Source organism: Eschrichtius robustus, chromosome 16 (assembly GCF_028021215.1).
Source record: "Eschrichtius robustus isolate mEscRob2 chromosome 16, mEscRob2.pri, whole genome shotgun sequence".
Taxonomy (NCBI): Eukaryota; Metazoa; Chordata; class Mammalia; order Artiodactyla; family Eschrichtiidae; genus Eschrichtius; species Eschrichtius robustus.
In genome coordinates, this window is record NC_090839.1 from 85,782,817 (window position 1) to 85,799,907 (window position 17,091).

At 54.5% G+C, this 17,091-nt stretch overlaps 1 protein-coding gene across 3 annotated transcripts; it reads right to left on the reverse strand.

Annotated features, from left to right (window-relative positions):
* Nucleotides 1–12,697: 12,697 nt before the first annotated feature.
* TRIM56 (tripartite motif containing 56) lies at nucleotides 12,698–16,177 on the reverse strand. Of its 3 annotated transcripts, none has more exons than XM_068565519.1 (3): nucleotides 16,026–16,177; nucleotides 15,112–15,169; nucleotides 12,698–15,002 (listed from the first exon to the last, which is right to left on the reverse strand). In XM_068565519.1, exon 3 carries the CDS (start codon nucleotides 14,999–15,001, stop codon nucleotides 12,734–12,736), a length of 2,268 nt encoding a protein of 755 aa, XP_068421620.1. In that variant the 5' UTR covers nucleotide 15,002; nucleotides 15,112–15,169; nucleotides 16,026–16,177; the 3' UTR covers nucleotides 12,698–12,733. The 3 variants fall into 3 exon arrangements, with proteins under 3 accessions (XP_068421620.1, XP_068421619.1, XP_068421621.1); XM_068565518.1 differs by having other exon boundaries at nucleotides 15,112–15,223; XM_068565520.1 differs by lacking the exon at nucleotides 15,112–15,169.
* Between the last annotated feature and the right edge of the window lie 914 nt (nucleotides 16,178–17,091).

The window sequence follows — 17,091 nt, forward strand, 5'->3', positions numbered from 1 at the left end:
AAGGTCACTATCATAATTGTCATCTGCTGGCATTCCTGCAGAGGTGCTTTCATTGTGTTTTCTGCCCGCTGGGCATATGAAAGTGCTGGGACTGGAGATATGGCTCCAGCCCTGGAGGGACTCAGGGCTCTGTTCCGGAGAAAGACAGGCATTTCTAAAGATAAGCAGTTCCAAGGAAGGTTGGGTCAAATGCCTCTTGAGTGACACATGAAATCAGGCATACAGCCACGGCCTGGGGCAGGGGGGGAGAAGTCCAGGGCCCCAACCTTTGGGATAGGGCAGAGGGGCATGCAGGGAGGACGAGTCAGCCTGGAGGAGCAGAGAGTCGTGTGGGTAGAAGGGCCTGGAAATGAAGGACCCCAAAGAGCAGGCCGGGAGATTTGCTCGTGTGTGTGTGTGTCTGTCTGTCTGTCTGTGTGTGTGTCTGTCTGTGTGTGTGTGTGTAGCCTGACAGAGCCTCCCGACCTGTGTCGTCCACCCGCCCGGACCTGCTCTCTTAGTCAGTCCCTGTGCTGGGTGCTTCTGCCCCGGGGCTCTGGGGCGCCGATGAGGCCTCCGTTATTCACAGCCTAGACCAACAACTGGCTCCCTGGGGCCCACTCCCTCTTTCCCAGGGTGCAGCCCGGCCTGCCAGCTCACCATTCTGCGAGGCTGGTCCCAGACGCAGACAGCCTCAGTCATGCCAGGGTTGGAAGGAGCTGCGGGCCCTGCAGGCAGAGACCTCGCCCTCCTGAGTCCTCAGTTCCACACTGGCCAGCTCTGCCTAAGGACCAGGCTGTCTGGGGAAGCAGAGGGGCCGTTGTCTTGTTTCCAGGGTCTAGCTCCTTCAGAGGGGACACCAGGAAATTGGGGGGCACCCCTTCTCATTCTGAGCTCCTGCTTTAGACTAGCACTAATGGAAACCATTCTGCTCTGGATGTCTCAAGGGTCTGGTCCTGAACCTAAACCGCCAGAACGGGGCTCTGAGGGGGTTTCTCCTCCAGTTCTCCCTCTTTCTGGAAATGGCATGCCAAACTCCATCTTGCCCTTGCCTGCCTGTGCTGGTAGCTTACTCAGGGAAGTGGAGGTGGAGGTGGGAGCCAGCAGCAGAGCCCAGATGGAAAGCCCCTGACTCGGGAACTCCCTGTTATCACTTCTGAGAATCCCAAGGGGCTGGTAGGAGAGGGGAAGAGGTCATGTTGTGTCTAGCACCTGGGGCTGGTTTCCGGGCTGAATCAGGTTGTGATCAGTGCAGCAGGTGGAAAGCCCAGGGCTGTCCCTCCTGGCCTGGGGTGGAGGTTCCCTGCACTCTGACAGGGCTTTCCTGTCCAGCAGACCGTTAGTTCTGCTGCGTCTGGACACGCATGTGTTTGTGTATGTTGGGGAGGGTGGGGGAGATGGGCCTCCCTGACCTTCTCCGCAAGCCCAGCTCATGGATGGGGAAGAGGAACAGGAACAGTGGGGGTGAAAGAGGGAACCGGGAAGCCATTCATCACAGGGGCGGGATCTGAATTGGTCACATCTGTCCCCCTTCCATCTAGACCATCTGATTTCCATTTTTCCCACCTATTTTTTGCCTTTGGAATGTTCCACCTCCCCTGCTTTTCTTATGTAAGTCAGCTGTCCACAGAGCCTCCCAAGATGCCTTAGCTTCTGCCTCTTCCCCAAAGCCTTCCCAGCCTCCTCCAGGCCATCCTAAGCTGTCTGTCCTTTGAACTTGATCCCTTTTACAATCAGACCCACACAATCACACATTCAGCACTGGATTATTCATCGACTGCATTGCATGTGTTTGTTTTGTTTTCCCTACTGGGTTGTACATCGTTTAGAGGTAGGAACTGTTTGGGTGTAAACTTTCTTCCTGTGTCCCTTAATACTGCCCCACGTGGGCGGGACTTGGGCCTGACAGCCAAATACCTTGAAGTTAACATCGCCTTCTGAGAATTCAATTAAGCAGAAACTCAGTTTAGGAGAGGATATTAGCCCTCTGTAGAAATTACCTAGGAGACTGTCTGTCTGTGAATATTCCAAATCTAATTAAGGAGACATAGAGGAGCAGATAAGATTGCGATTGCATTTCAGCGAAGTAACTGCATTGTCTTCTGTCTGAGGGAAAATGCCAAGACGAGGGGAAAGTTCCTCTTCATCATAAAGGGGGATCCAAGGAGACCCAACTTGGTGCTGGGGCTCCAGGCTGTGCCGGATAACTGGTGTCCCGTCCCGCAAACTTCAGTGGCTAGGACCCAGGACGGGTGTGTCTGGAGGTGCAGAGGATGCCTCAGACTGTCATCCTGCCATTAAGATCATCCAATGTCCTGACTTTGTTCTGATTCCACACTAAAGCCACATTCTGAGGCCCCCAGGAGACATGTGTCCAGGTGCCTGGGGATGTGACTCTGCTTGTAAATTAACAAGCCAGCATTTGGGGTCTGTAAGCTATTCTTTGTGCGTCCGGTTCATGTTAATTGGACCTGAGATTGCTCTGTCCAAGGTGTGCACATGTAGCCAAGAAGGAGGTGCTGGGCTGTGATGAAGTGCCATGATAAAGCTGCCTCGTCTGGGAGACCGGCCACCTTCCGCCCCGGCCGTGTCTTCCCTGGACACTTTTTTTTTAAATTAATTTATTTTATTTTTGGCTGCGTTGTGTCTTCATTGTTGCGTGCGGGCCTTCTCTAGTTGCACTGAGCACGGGCTTCTCATTGCAGTGGCTTCTCTTGTTGCAGGGCATGGGCTCTAGGTGCGCGGGCTTCAGTAGTTGTGGTGTGCGGGCTCAGTAGTCGTGGCTCGTAGGCTCTAGAGCGCAGGCTCAGTAGTTGTGGCGCACAGGCTTAGTTGCTCCGAGGCATGTGGGATCTTCCCGGGCCAGGGATCGAATCTGGGTCCCTGCGTTGGCAGGCGGATTCTTAACCACTGCGCCACCAGGGAAGCTCCCCCTGGACGTTTTTGCACTTGCTGTTTGCATTGGTTATTTAGAGGCAGGGTCCAATAAATACGTGCTGCATGGTGGAGTGAGTGATGGGTGCATGGGGTGTTTTGCCTCTGAAAGGATGGAGAGAAGGCCTGTGGTCCCAAGGGCTGGGTGAGGGGAGGAGTGAACGGGTGGCCATGGACCGAACATCTCCACGTGCCAGGCACCGTCTGTGTTTATGTTCTTCCTCTTGTTTATTCATCTGGGAACCTCTGTGCTGTCTTACTGCATCTGTTTTACAGATGAGGAACGGAGGCTCAGAGAGGTGAAGGAACCTCTGCACACAGGTCACTGCTTAGCGAGGGGTGGAGCTGGGACTAAATGTGGATCTCTTCCCTGTGACTCCCTTTTTTGGAGGAGAGGGAGGAAGAATCCAAGAGGGAAGGCACGTGTGCTTCTGTGTTAGGAGACGGGCCTCTGGGTGGAGAGGTGGACGGGGCATGGAGGCACTCCTGGAGGGCTCTGCTCCTTGCCCACGCCCAGCATCTGCCCTCGGAGGACAGATGTGGCAGCTCTGGTCCTCCGCTAAGTAGTAAGTGGTAGGAAATGAGCTTCAGGGAAATTCCAGTCTTGATTCTTTAATGAGGCGAAAGTTGGCATGGTGCCCTGCCTGGGAACATGGTGCCCTGCCTGGGAACACCCTGACAGCAGGTCCCCCACCCCTGTGTGCTTTGCAGAGCATAGAGATACACCTCATCTAAACACCAGCAAAGATGCCTGGCCCTGGCCACACCCACAAACCCATACGTAGGGTGTGGCACTGCTTCTCAACATCTGGACGCAGATTCTCGATGACAAACCCCAATCCAGCTTCCGCCTCCCCTGATGGACCACTTCCAGACGATGCTCAGACACGCCAGCATTCTTCCCTTCCTCTCCTGCTGCCTCCCCGAGGCCTCGGATGGAGATATATGGCGTCGTGTCTCCCTGAGCTTGGATGTGTGTGTCCTCAAGTCTCTGCAGCCTTCTCCCTGCTTCCTGGTGTTCTTGGGTCTCTATTCTTTTCTCCAAGGATCACACAGGAGCGAGTGGTCAGGCAGAGGCCAACGCCAGCCGCGGCCAGCCTGGAGCCAACCCTCCAGCATTCCCTGGGGAGGTGAAGCGCACAAGGCCTTCCCAAGAGCCACACCCCAGCTCATCTTTCCTGGGTGATGTTTTTCTTTATAGCTCCCTTCCCGCCAACTTCCCACACGACCCCATTCCACCCCCAAGAGATATCTCTGCCCCAAAGTGTAGCTTCTCTTCGGCTGGAAAGACTTTTCCTGGCGAGAGAACCACGGAGGCACGGGAGCCAAGAAGGGAACTGGGGAGCAAGGCAGAAAGTGAGGGGGCCTGGCTCTCCCTGCCTGGGCCCTGCAGGGCTGGCCTGGAGAGGACACAGTGTCTGGAGCCCTCGTGCCTTGAGGTGGGCAGGGACCTCCTTAGTTCCTAGCTCAGCTCCCAGCAGCAGGAAACGCACAGAAAAGTGATCTGGGGAGTTCCTCCTGCCCTCAGCTTGGGCCTGGGAGCCTCCCACGCAGTCTGTGGGGTGGGGGGAGGGAGGTGGTGGGGAGCAGGAACGGCACGGCCCTGTCCCAGCTCTGCAGGGCCCGGGCAGGGAGAGCCAGGCCCAGGCTCCCCGGCCCGCGCTCTGCTCCCGTGTCTCCGTGGTCCTCCTGCCAAGAAAAGTCTTTCCAACTGACAAGAAGCTGTACTTTGGGGCAGAGCTAACTTTTGGGGGGTAGAATGGGGTCGTGTGGGAAGTTGGTGGGAAGGAAGAGAAAGAAAAAAAAGCCTTGGGGACTTCCCTGGTCGTGCAGTGGTTAAGACCTCGCCTTCCAATACAGGGGGTGTGGGTTCCATCCCTGGTCGGGTAGCTAAGATCCCACATGCCTTGTGGCCAAAAAAACCAAAACATAAAACAGAAGCAATATTGTAACAAATTCAGTACAGACTTTTAAAATGGTCCACGCCAAAAAAAAAAAAAAAAAATCTTTAAAAAAAGAAAAAAAGCCTCACCCAGCAAAGCTGGACCAGGGTGTGGCTCCTGGGAAGACTTCGTGTGCATCACCTCGCCAGGGAGTGCTGGGGAGTTGGCCCCAGGCCAGCCAAGGCTGGTGTTGACCTCTGCCCAGCTCCTCTCCCGGCTCCTGGTGATCCTGTTCATGTCACATAATCTTCTAACCTCACTGTCCCCATAATTAGACCAGAGGTGATAATACTATGCACCTCCTGGACTTTAGTACACGTAAATGCATAGCGGGCGGAGAGGGACCTGCCTCCAAGTAAATGTTTCATAGATACCATTCATTCATTCCGAATCTACCGTATCCCAGGCACTATTCTGCAGGCATAGAAGGTATTAGTGCACAAAACAGGCAAAATGCCCCATCCTGGGGCTTGCATTCTACCTGGGGTAGAATTTGGGGGAAGAGACAAATTATAACAATAAGTAGGACAAATAATTCAATGGAATAGTATGTTAGAAGGTTAAAGTGCCATGGAACATAGGAGAAGTACAACGGAGTGAGATTACTATCTTTTTTTCCAGATAACTTCACTCTTACTCATGTTCCCTTCTAAGGAAAAGGGATAAACCCTCTTTGCCTCCGGGCCTGCCCCAGCAATGTTTCCAGCTCCTCTCCGTGTTCTAGCTGATGTAAGTGACAGGGACTAGATTTTAGCCCAAATTCACTCATTCGTTCTTTTCCCTCACCGGTATTTATAGAACACCTGGTTATGGAAAATTCAGTGTGAATCAGAAGTTCTTGTCCTGAAGGGTTTTGCAGGTGAGGAAAGAGCTGCGTGTGAATAATCGAGGTGAGAAAGTAGTCAGGGCCGTCAGAGACGGGAGGGAAGCAGGCGCTGGCGGGGAGAAGCGGGTCTGTGCACACCCGCCCTGCACGTTGACCTCTGGCCTCGGTGCCCTGGCCCCTCGCTGGATTGGGGGGCTGTTCCGTCTCTCCTTGCTCTGGCTCTTTTCTTCTGGTGAGACTGTCCCTAACTTAGTATTCAGGGGAGAGGAAACAGGCGCTGCCCTTTCTGATAGGGAAGAGACGTTTTCTGAGTTGACCCTGGAGCAAAATCAAGACCCCAGAGGCCCGTTCCCCTGACCCCAGTGATGAGGAGGGATGCAGTGCACATCTGTCCAGCTGTGTGCCCAGCCTGTGACATAGCCCTGTTTCCCCACCCCTACAGTGTGGCCTCTGCTGCCCTTATTCGAAGGTGGCCTGACCCCAGCAGGGCAGCGAAGAGGAGAGAGGCCTGCAGAGTCTGTGGCCTGGCAACTTGCTGCAGACCCCGTCAGCAGAGGCAGTGGGCCTGCCGCCTCCGGGGCTGCGACGTCTCCAGTGCAGAGGAGAGACAAACCCAGGTTTGAGGGAGGGGGCTGGGCCGCATGGCTGGGAACCGAGGACACGTGTGCCTGACCACAGGGGCAGACGCTTCGCCCTGGGGTCTGGAGCTAGAACAGGCCGTTCTCCCCACAGTCACCGCTCACATGGACCCGCAGGCTCCCCTGCGCCCGGCCCCCTCAGCTGCTGAGTCACACTCCCCAGGGTTCACAGAGGCTCTGGTCCAAAGCCAGGCTGAGTCATTAGATGACGAATTGCGGAATTCTTATTCAGGCTGTCGCCGCAGCAGTGGTGGGCCCTCATCCCCACCCTCTGCTTCCCCACTGAGCCGCTTAGAGCATTCTCTTGTGGCTTGTCATTCCTGCTCCGTGGGGAAGCGGGGCCGCTCTGGCACTGAGAAGATGGTGGTGGAGGTGCGTGGGACATCACCGAGCTTCCCTTCCTGGGTCTAGACTCTGGACCTGTTTAGGGATAGGTCCTGGCCTGTTGGCTCGGGGAAGAACCTCAGGTCTCATTTTGTTCAGCTCTCTCATCGATGAATGAGGCTCAGAATTCAGACGCTCAGGATTCAGAGCTGGTCGGAAGGGCAGCTTTTGGAGTCAGAAACGAAATCTACTTAAAATGAGCAAACCTCGCAGGCCTAGGTTTCCGTGTCTGTAAAATAACGTTGATGGTGCCTACTTCCATCCCGGAAGTCGATGTATGTGAAGCACAGGTAAGTGGCACTCAGTAACTGTTGTTTGACTCCTGTATTTGATGGGGAGGCCGGAGGCTGAGTGAATTAGAAATAAAGACCTGAGATCTTTTCTCTTCCTGCTCAGGACTCAGAAGGGAGGGTCAGGAGCTCCTGGAGGGGCTTTGGAGAGTAGGTCAGAGGGGTTGGGTTTGGCCAGTAGGCAGATATTCCTAGAGCCTGGGTACCTTTCAGCCCTGCAGGGGCCACTGTGGGATCACAAATGCAGCACGTTAGATGGAGCCCACAAACCAGAAAACAAGCAGAGACCAGTGATGGGCACAGCCATCCTGACCTGGACCCCTGGCCCACCTCCTTCATATACACCTCCACGGGGTCCTGCTGGGCCAGATCACCTGAGGGCTCCCTCCCACCAAATGTGAGCCTGGAAGATGCTTTCTGCCCAGAGGGCCCCTCTGTCCTACAGGTGGGAGTGGCCCTGGATGAGGGCTGGGACCACAGATGATGACAGTGTTGATCACCGTGCTCCTGAAATGTCCCCAAGGATTCTGTGTAGCATCTTTGGAGCTACAGCAGGGAATGGCCATGATATCTGATTCCCTTCACTACCAGGGTTTTGTGGTTTTTTTTAGTTTTTTAATTTTTATTTTTTTTGACCGTGCCGCGAGGCATGTGGGATCTTAGCTCCCCGACCAGGGATCGAACCTGCGCCCCCTGCAGTGGAAGTGCGGAGACTTAACCACTAGACCGCCAGGGAAGTCCGTTACCTGGGTGTTGATCATTTCCCATACCCATGAACCATCTGAGAGAAAGTTCACATTTTTCAAAAGAATTTATTAAGAAACAGAAAAAAGATACAAAGTATAAAGGAATGAAAGAGTTTACAACACAGATTCTTCAACCTGGTGGCAACAAAGAAATACTTGCTGGGCTGACACCACGGGTACAGAGGCCCCAATTCCACCATTTTCAATCCCATTTCTCTTAGCTGCTAATGCAACCAGTTCAAACTTTCTCTGAAGACAAGTCAGATAGCCTTCCAAAACCTCCCCAAACTACTTCCTAATTGCCTCTTTACATACGGTCCCCTCTCCACCCGGTCCCAAAGATTCCTCACCCAGGCTTCAGGTGAGGGTGAGGTCAGCCAGACCCTGGTGAGCCTTCTCCACACGTCCAGTCACTCTGTGGTTCCTAGACCTATTTTTGTTCCTATCCAGATTCATTTAATTAAACTACATTCATGAATCGGTTGGGTAGGCTGGTTTTGTTACCTTCTGTCAAGTTACCTGTTTTCCTAAGCCTGCATCTGAACTTGACCTTTCTCCTAATGGGAACGTCTTCTTGAGCACTCTCTCTGGCAGCTCCCTGCCCCAGCTAGTCCAAGACTACTTTCTCCCCCAAACAGAACTCTGCATCCCCATCCAATCTCCCACTTAACTTACAGGATAACTCTAGTTCTCAGCTGACCTGCCCAGGAGAAATGGTCAAGTACCTTGATCTTGGCATCCACTTATCACATCTTGCCCAGCTCAGGTCACCAATCTCATCAATTTCCTCGGAAGACTTCTGACTTCTCTCTTGAATGTCTGCCCCTCTGGAATATTATCTCTGTAGATTATTCTATGACATGGCTTTATAGATACAGTAATAGTAAGACTACAGCGAAAGAAGAGTTATTCTCTCCCAAATTATATTTTCTCTAAATTACCAAAAAATTGGGCTACTCTTGCCATTTTGAATTTCTTCTAAATACCTATGGTTATCAGGCCTTCATTAGTACAGCCTGATTCTCAGCTGGCTTTTAGGAGTAGCACTGAGTCTTAGCAAGCTGGCCATTGGTCCCTTCCGCTCTTATGGTCACTGCTGTGTCTTAGCAAATGGCTTCTCCAAATAAGTGCTGGAAAGCGAAACATAAGTCTCCTCCAAAGGAGAAGCAGGTCACAACTCTACCCAGACGTTCTCGAGTTTTCCCCTCACAAGGCATGCACACAACATCCCCATTCACGCTTACCCTGATGGAAAATAAGTCAGTACTAAAGTCGGTTAAAATTTTTCCTAACCAAGACTGCAGATTTGAGCTTTATGGGGTACAAAATCCTTCTCTATGCCTCTCAGCCAGTCCTCACCACAACCCCGTGAGGTGGGCATGGTGGATATTATTATCGCTATTTTACTGATGTAGAAACTGAGGTTCAGAGAGGTTAGGGAGCTAGACCAACATCACACAGCTATTTAGTTGGAAGAGCCAGCACTCAACCCAGGTCTCCGCTGCCTCATTCACCTTCCTTTTTTAAACCCAAAGAATATGAACAAGGTTCTCTACTCCCTTTCTCTCTACCCGAACGGCATTCTCCATTCCTACACGATCTGGAAAGTTCCAGACAGCACAAGGAATGATTGATCAAGTTAATTGCCATAGTCTAATGCAGGGTGGGGATGTTGGATCTTTCACAATGTTCCTGATTTCTTAACATCTGTAGTTGAGCCAAGAACTCTCTCTCCGCACTGAGCAGTGCTTTCTGTGCCGGGATTTGTTAGGATTCCCGGGTGACGGTTGGGGCACTGGGGATTTTACCTCCAAATTATGCTCAGTGCTATACTTCTCATCCGTTTCACATTTTGCCGTGTTCTGTGCCTTCCCACCCCTACCCCTTCCCGAGGAAAATTCAGTATGTCTGTCAATCGTCCAGTGCCCGACTCCCCAGGCTTCTTACAGCGTCCTGAAAGCCCCATGTGCCCTGCATCTTTAGAGCACCTGTGGGGTTCTCTTCCTGCATCCAGGTGATATTTCCCTCCGGACATTCTCTATTCCCGCCTCAGGCGTGAGCCACTTGGCTGCAGCCATTCCACCAGCCGGGCCCTCTGCACGCGGTTCCCATGCAGCTCTGCAAACCTGTTGTTCCAACCTGAAGGTATTTATCCCCTAGAGGCCAGGACCGCGCCCCACACCCAGGATGTATAAGCAGGACACCTGAATTTCACCTCTTTTGTGACTTAGAGCTGAGCCAGTCTCCTGGAGGCTTATGGTAGGCTGTGTCCACAGTGCCCCCTACTGGAGATTTCCCACAAGCCAAAGTTTTGGACAACTTGGCGTTTTCCAGACATCAATTCGCTCCACAGGCGTTTACAGAGCACCTACTAGGAGCCATCACTGTGCTGACTCAGTAGAGAGAGCTACAAGAAGACAGACACAGCACCCCACTCGTGCAACTCATCTTAAACTAGCTGGTTCCGCAGAACCGCCACTTGGTTTCCAGTTGGTCTGAATTAGTTGGTGAACTCAATAAGACCTTCCCCTGCCTCTGGACACTCCACAGTGACCGATCACCCACGGGGACCACCTGAGCTCTGCAAACTTCCCAGGGCAGATTCCTTGGTCAGTCACCAGACAGGACCCTGCTCTGACGACCCTTCCTCCCTGCTGGGTCCTGACCGGCTGGGATTCTCCTCCTGACTCCTGCCTACCCCCCGACCCCTACCCCTGATAGGACAGTCTCACTTATTCTGACACATTCATTTACAAATCCAGTAGTTATTCTTGAGTGTATTTTTCTGAAGTAGTCAAGCATATATGTTATTTAATGGACAATAATAACTGAAGTAGAAATGTGCATATATGAATAACAGCATGAAATAAAAAGAACCCAATCTCCCCAATCACTGACTATTTACACATTTTGAACCTATTTCCACTCGGTAACTATTCAGACATGCTTTTACCTTGTTGCTATCATTACGTGATCAGAAAGCCAAAATCTTTTCTTTTTGGCTTACGATTGCATCATATAGCATCATATTCTTCTAAATAGTTCTCATAATTGTCATACATGAAGGCAGTAGCTCATTGCCCTGCTAGACCACAATCTACTTGGCTAGATTCTGGTCTAGCCAGAATTGGCTAGCGAAGCCAATTTTTTGGAAACAGGAACAGGAGCTGTTTCCTGTCAAAGACTGTAATATATAGGGTGGCCACAAATATCTGTGTGCAGATACTTTTTTTCCTTTTGAATCCTTTTCCCAGAATGTACTCCCCAAAGTGAGATAACTTCGTCTTATAATCACTTCTTTGACTCTTGTCAAGAACTGCCAAACTGTTCACCAGGAAGCATCATTTATAGTGCCAGGGGTCTATTTCCCCACGACATATTTTTTTTAATGTATTTTTGACGAATGCAAGTGGTCGATTTTATTTTATTTTTCATTTTATGTGTCCTGGCCTGTGTGCATTCGTTCTCTTGGGTATACGGCTTATTTGGTCCTTTGACCAAGTAGATCTGTTTAGTCACTGCATATACTGGAGACTCCTCAGATCAATGCTCCGTAATTTCCTCATCTCATTGATTTTCCTTTAATCATCGTTCTTCTTTCCTGTGCATACATTTCAAAATTTTATATAATTGAATTTGTCCACCTGACATTGATGATTTCCCCTTTCACTTCATTAAACAATCAATGACCTCCCTGGAAAAAGATTTTCTTTTCCCTACACCTAATGTCCTGCACTTTCCATCCGGACTTGTCCAAAATCTCTCTGGTTCCCATGAACACTCATTGCCCATGATCCTTACATATTATTCCCTTTGGTCACCTCTCAACAGCCCCTGGCTAAACATGTCCACCTCAGTTCCACCGCTGCCACAGCCTATGCAAAAGGCCGGTGGTCATGGCTCACTTCTGACGGGATCCCTCCATGAGATTTTCACCCCTCTGCCCATCCCAGCCCCACTACCGACTTCCCAGGTCTTCCAACCGGTTTGGCCCCTGAGTCCCACACCTGGCGTCTAGGCTTAGGTTTTTTCCCCACCCATAATGGCAATATGGACAAATGCCTTCAACCCCTTAGTTCAGCCAAAATTTCTCAAAAGGAATTGTGCCAGAAAACTAAGAGGGGGCTAAAAATAAACTCCAGGAAGTATAAAGACATCAAAAAAGAAAAGGTTTTATATCCTACATAGGTCTGGCCTCAGGTTGGCTTGGAGGTGAGGGGTGGTGGAAGTTGGGGGGTAAGACCCAGGGTCTCCCCTCGTCTCACACTCAGAACCCTGTGTTTTAGACTCCAACCCTGCCGGGTTCCATTTTCTAGTAGCACATTCTCTTCACGGACTTCAAGGTAAACGCCTGTTGGCCTCGGCTTTTGTCTATACTTGGTCCCCCATGAAGTCCACCCCGCACTTCACTGGGGGACGCCATTATCAGAGGAGCCTCAACTTCCCAGCCGAGGCTGGTGGAAGATGCCATTTATGGCCGGGTTCAAAATCCCAGACCTCTTCTGACTTGGTGCGTCCCGTTCAAGTCGGAGGGGAGGGGGTTCTCAGCTCTCTTCCAGAAAGTACATACCTGACATACCCTTCAAGCCCTGGGCTTAAAGGACTATTTCTACCCACTTCCCCAAGACTCTCCCTGGGCTACCCCATCAGGAATGGTTTTAAAGAAGAACTCAAATCAGGACTAGCTTACACATCTTGGAAACCTAGACTCTACGGTGGCAGCAGCGGCAGTCACCCCCAGCAAAAGCAAGAAGCATTAATGCCCAGCACCCCTCCAACCCCTCCTCCTCTGCCTCTGAGGGTTATGGCCACGCCACGCCACGCCCCTTGGTCCCTATTCCTGCGCACCTGAAGAGCTGTTTGGCACTTCACCTTGAAAAGTTGCCAACCCCTGCTCTCTGGGAAAATGCCCACATCCCTCGGGCCGCCCTGCTTCCCTTCTCTCTACCCCCCCAGTCCCCCCACCCCGAGGTCTCTCCCCAGTCCCAGCCCTTTAACTGTCAGGAGGGCGGACCCGAAAGACATGGATGGTCCCATTACTGAGGGACACGACCAGGTACCTGCCATCCACCATGGTGGTCACCCGGGGCTTTTCCAGGCCGTGATAGGCCGTCAGGAAGTCCCCGAGCAGCGACCCCTTCGGATCGAGGATCACCACCTTGTTGACCTCTCGAAGGGTCAGAAAGATGTAGCCCTTCTTATCCACGGACACGGAACCTGGCTGGCAGCCGTGCAGGCCCGGCCCCCGGTACTCCCCAATCACCTGGCCCAGCCCGTCACAGACCACCAAGCTATTCTGCTGCCAATCCGACCCCACGAAATTGCCCTGGGGGCTGGTGGTCAGGAACACCAGTGCCCGCAGGCCCCGGCTGGCCTTGCCCCCAGGGATAAACCGGGTGGCCAGGCTGCCTTCCATGTTGTACACCTCCACATGGCCTGACACGCTGACGGCCACCCGGTCCCCGCTCGGCATGGCGGCCACGGCGTGGCTGGCCTGGCAGAGGCTCAGCGCCCGGCGCCACTGCACCTCGCCGTTGGGGCGGATGAGATAGAGCCGAGCGCCAGCCGAGAAGGCCACGGCGTCCTGCAGGGCGGCCACGCTGCATGGGGAGCAGCCCTCAGGGACGGGCACTGCGCCCTTGTAGTCGCCATTGAGGGAGAAGCGCTTCAGGGCCCTGTTCTGCTCATCTGCCACCAGGATCTCCCGGGAGCCAAAGGGACAGAGCCCAGTGATCCGGGGAGACCGCTTGTCCCCCGGCATCCGCGTGGGGAAGCTGCAGAAAAAGACGGGCCTGGGGAGGAGGCCCGAGCCCTCCAGGTTTGGCCCAGGTGCTGGGCTGGGCTCCCGAGAAATGGACTTGAGCCTGCCTTTGAATTTCCTCTTCTTGTTGGATCTGCCACCCCTTGGGGACTGGGCTCCTCCATCTTCTTGGGGTGTCTGGGCTCTGCCCTCTTTCAGGGTCTTGGCTCCGTCTTCTTGGGGAGTCTCGGCTCTCTCCGCCTTTAGGGTCTGGGCTCCATCTTCTTGGGGCGTCTGCGCTCCGTCCTGCTTCGGGGTCGGGGCTCCATCCCTGCTCTGGGGCTGGGCTTCGTCGCCTCCCTGGCTTCTGGCTCCGTCCTTCCCGCTGGCCTTCCGGGGCTGCTGTTCCTCAAAGGAGAGCCTCAGCAGGTGGCACTTCTGGTCCAGGAGTCCAGGATGGAGCTCCAGCCGGGGCAGCAGGCAGGGGGCTGACCCAGGCATCCAGGGACAGCGCTGCAGCTGCTGAAGCCTTTGGGCAATCGCCCCCTCCAGCGAGAGTATCTCGGCCTCGCGACCCAGGCTGAGCACGCGACGGGCAAAGGCGGCCGCCTCCCTGGCCACCTGTTCGCGGCTCTCCAGCTCCCCCAGCCTCTCCCGAGCAGCCTCCTCGGCAGCCTCCACGTGGGCCCGTAGCTGCCCCAGCACCTCCTGCTTCTGGGCCAGGAGGGCCCGGAGGACCCCCTCGGCCGCCTCTTCCACCTGCGTGCCCACCTTGGCCGCCTGCTCCCGCAGACGGGCCAAGGCTTCCTTTTCCTCCAGCCGGGTGGCCTCCAGCTCAGCCAGATTGCTGTCCACGCCCGCCAGGAGCTCCTCGAGGCCGGGCCTCCGGGCACGCACAGCCTCGGCCAGGGGCAGGCAGGGGTGGTCCAGGTGGGGGTCCAGGCGACACTCCCGGCACAGCAGCTGGGAGCAGGGCTGGCAAAGGAAGCGCAGGGACTCCCCCGGGTGCTGGGGACACTGGGCCGCCTGGCGCTCCCGGGCCTCCTCGTCGTACCACCCTGCCCTGTAGCCCACCAGGTCCACCACGCGGTGGCTGTGGGTCTGCCGGGTGCAGCGGTGCCCATCGGCACAGGCCTGGCACAAGTCGTCGGCGCAGTCCAGGCACCGGGCTGTGGCTGGCCCCCCGGCGCTGGCGCCCCCCATCAGCGGGCACAGCGCACAGGCCGGCTTCCCTGCGCGCAGGTCTCCACCGGCTCGGGCCTTCACCAAATCCAGGAGCCCGTTGACGAAGAAGTTGCTCTTGAAGGCAGCCACGCCCGTGGGCGGCACAGGCACGGACTCTCGGCACTCAGGGCATCGGACGTGGCTGCCCTCGGCCAACTGGCCCAGGCAGTCCTGGCAGTAGGTATGCAGGCAGGGCAACGTTTTGGGCACCCGCAGCTGCTCCAGGCAGATTTTACAGGCTAGGAAGTCGCTGCTCAGGGCCTCCAGCAGGGAGGGCGAGGAGCCCTGGGAAACCATTCTGCAAGCGAGGGGTCGGGGTCAGAGGACAGAGGGCACCTCCACGGTGGCCCCCACCTGCCCTCTCGCCTCTCCCCCATCCTCAAGCCCCACCAGGTCTGGGGTCTCACCTGAATGGCCAGGAATTTTCTTCTGGTCTCTTGAGATAAAGAGCCGCCTCCCTCCTCCCTGCAGACATTCAGCAAATGTGAAAAAGTAAAGGGCACTTTTGCATGTCAGTCCCTGCGAGATATGACAACACCAAGAAGCCCAGCCTTAGAGACCTGCTGGTGTAATGATCGGTGCCCCCCACTGACAGGCCTTGTGGCACATGGGGTTCGAGTCTGGTGTGAATAGATCCTGGGGGTCCTGCTGGGGGTGGGATGCCAGGTGAGGGGAGGGCAGAGAGGACCAGCTGAGGGTCTGGGTGGGCAGACGTGCCTTGACTCCTGGAGGGTGGGGGAGTATGAGGGACCCCAATTCCCACAGCCCCGTACACCTGCCTCCTAGGCCCTGGCAGTGGCATCACGGGTTGTGAGGGCCCCTCTTCCTGCCTCAACTGTCCTGAAATGAACAGGCAGAAGGATGCCTGAGAGAAAGGGGCTGCCTCACTCTTTCCTTCCAGCCCTCAAACTCAGGGTCACCGTAGCCTTTGCCCCATCTCCTCCAGCCCTTTTCTTTCAGCCTTTCCTGCTGCAAGAGGCCTCCTGCTTTCCTAGAAGCCTCTGGAGGGTAAGAGTCACATGAGGATCATCTGTGAATGCCCCCAGCTCCCTGCACAGTGGCTGTGAAATACTTGAGCAAGAAACTTGGGGGATTTCCCCCAAACTTTCAGAAAGCAGGGGCTGGGAGGAGACCTCAGACAGTGGGAGGGGGTCTTCCCCAGGAAGTCTCAGATCTCTGGCCCCGCGGGGGAAGCCTCCCCTCTCCTCCCGCCTTCTGGGTCCCTCTCCCCACTCCCTTCCTCTTCCTCCCGCTCTCTCCCTTCCCCCACTCCCTCCAGTTCAGCTGTCCCTTCAACCGCCCTCCAAGCCCCTCTCCTTACCTAGCCGGGGCTCCAGGACCCGGAGTGGGGACCCCCCGAGGCCCTGGCGCTGCTGTTGCTGGGCTCCTGAAAGAGAAACAAAACTGAAACTAATTGTACTTCTGCAACTTCCGTCCCAGGCCGGGGACACCGACTTGTACAGCCGCAGGCCCCGCCTTCCTCCCTACCCTGCCTGGAGCTCTTCCTCTGGGGCCTCCTCCACCAGCAGGGCACAGCCCCCGCCTGCAGGGCTCCAGGGCTCCGGGGCCAGGGCAGCCTCCGCGGCTGGAGTTGCTGAGGTTGGCTTGTCAGTTTGAGCTCGAGGATTCGCTCAGCCTGCTAAGTGTGTTTGTCGCAAAGGCAGGCCAGATGCTTGAGGATGCGTCCGCTGAGGGAAGAAATTAGAGATCATAGGTGATTCGGAGACGTAGGGTAACTAGAGCCCCGTCCTCAGACCCGGGTTCCAGCGCTGCTGCATATCTGCCAATCCAGTCTTAGGTGAGGCCCTTCGTACCATAAATCTCTGCTGAGATACGGGAGGGGCTGTGGGAACCAGATAAAGGGCCTCAAACTGAGGAGTCAGCAAAGGCTTCCTGGAGGAGGCGTCACTTGAGAGGAGTCAGAAGAGTGCATGGGGGTTGGGGATCACCTGAGAAGAACGCAGGGAAGGGCATTCTAGGAATTGGGAACAGCAAGTCCGAGGGCTCAGAGGAATGAAATACCACGACCCTGCTGGGGGATCCAAGTAATTCAGGATGGTTTGTGGGAAAGGGACATGTGAGTGGTAGCAGATGAGGGAGAGGCAACGGCCAGGTCACAGAGGCCCTTATGTTCTACATGAAGGGGTCTGAGTTTTATCCAAAAAGCCAAAAGAAACCATTGAAGGATATTTCCCCCAACATCTTCTGAAAATTTTGAAGCACAAAGGTGTTGAAAGGATTGGAACGAACACCCCTGTACCTACCCCTTAGATTCTACAGTTAACATCTTGCCGTAGTTGATTCATCACACAGCTACCCATGTATGCATCGCTTTATCCACAGTGATGGGATTTCGGGAGGAAACAGAACCGGTGAGAATTCACTCT

Coding starts and splice junctions, on each gene's coding strand:
- TRIM56 (XM_068565518.1), bottom strand. CDS start 15,179: ATGTCTGCAGGGAGGAGGGAGGCGGCTCTTTATCTCAAGAGACCAGAA. Junction 15,003..15,111: donor GAAAATTCCTGGCCATTCAG/GTGAGACCCCAG, acceptor CCTCGCTTGCAG/AATGGTTTCCCAGGGCTCCT.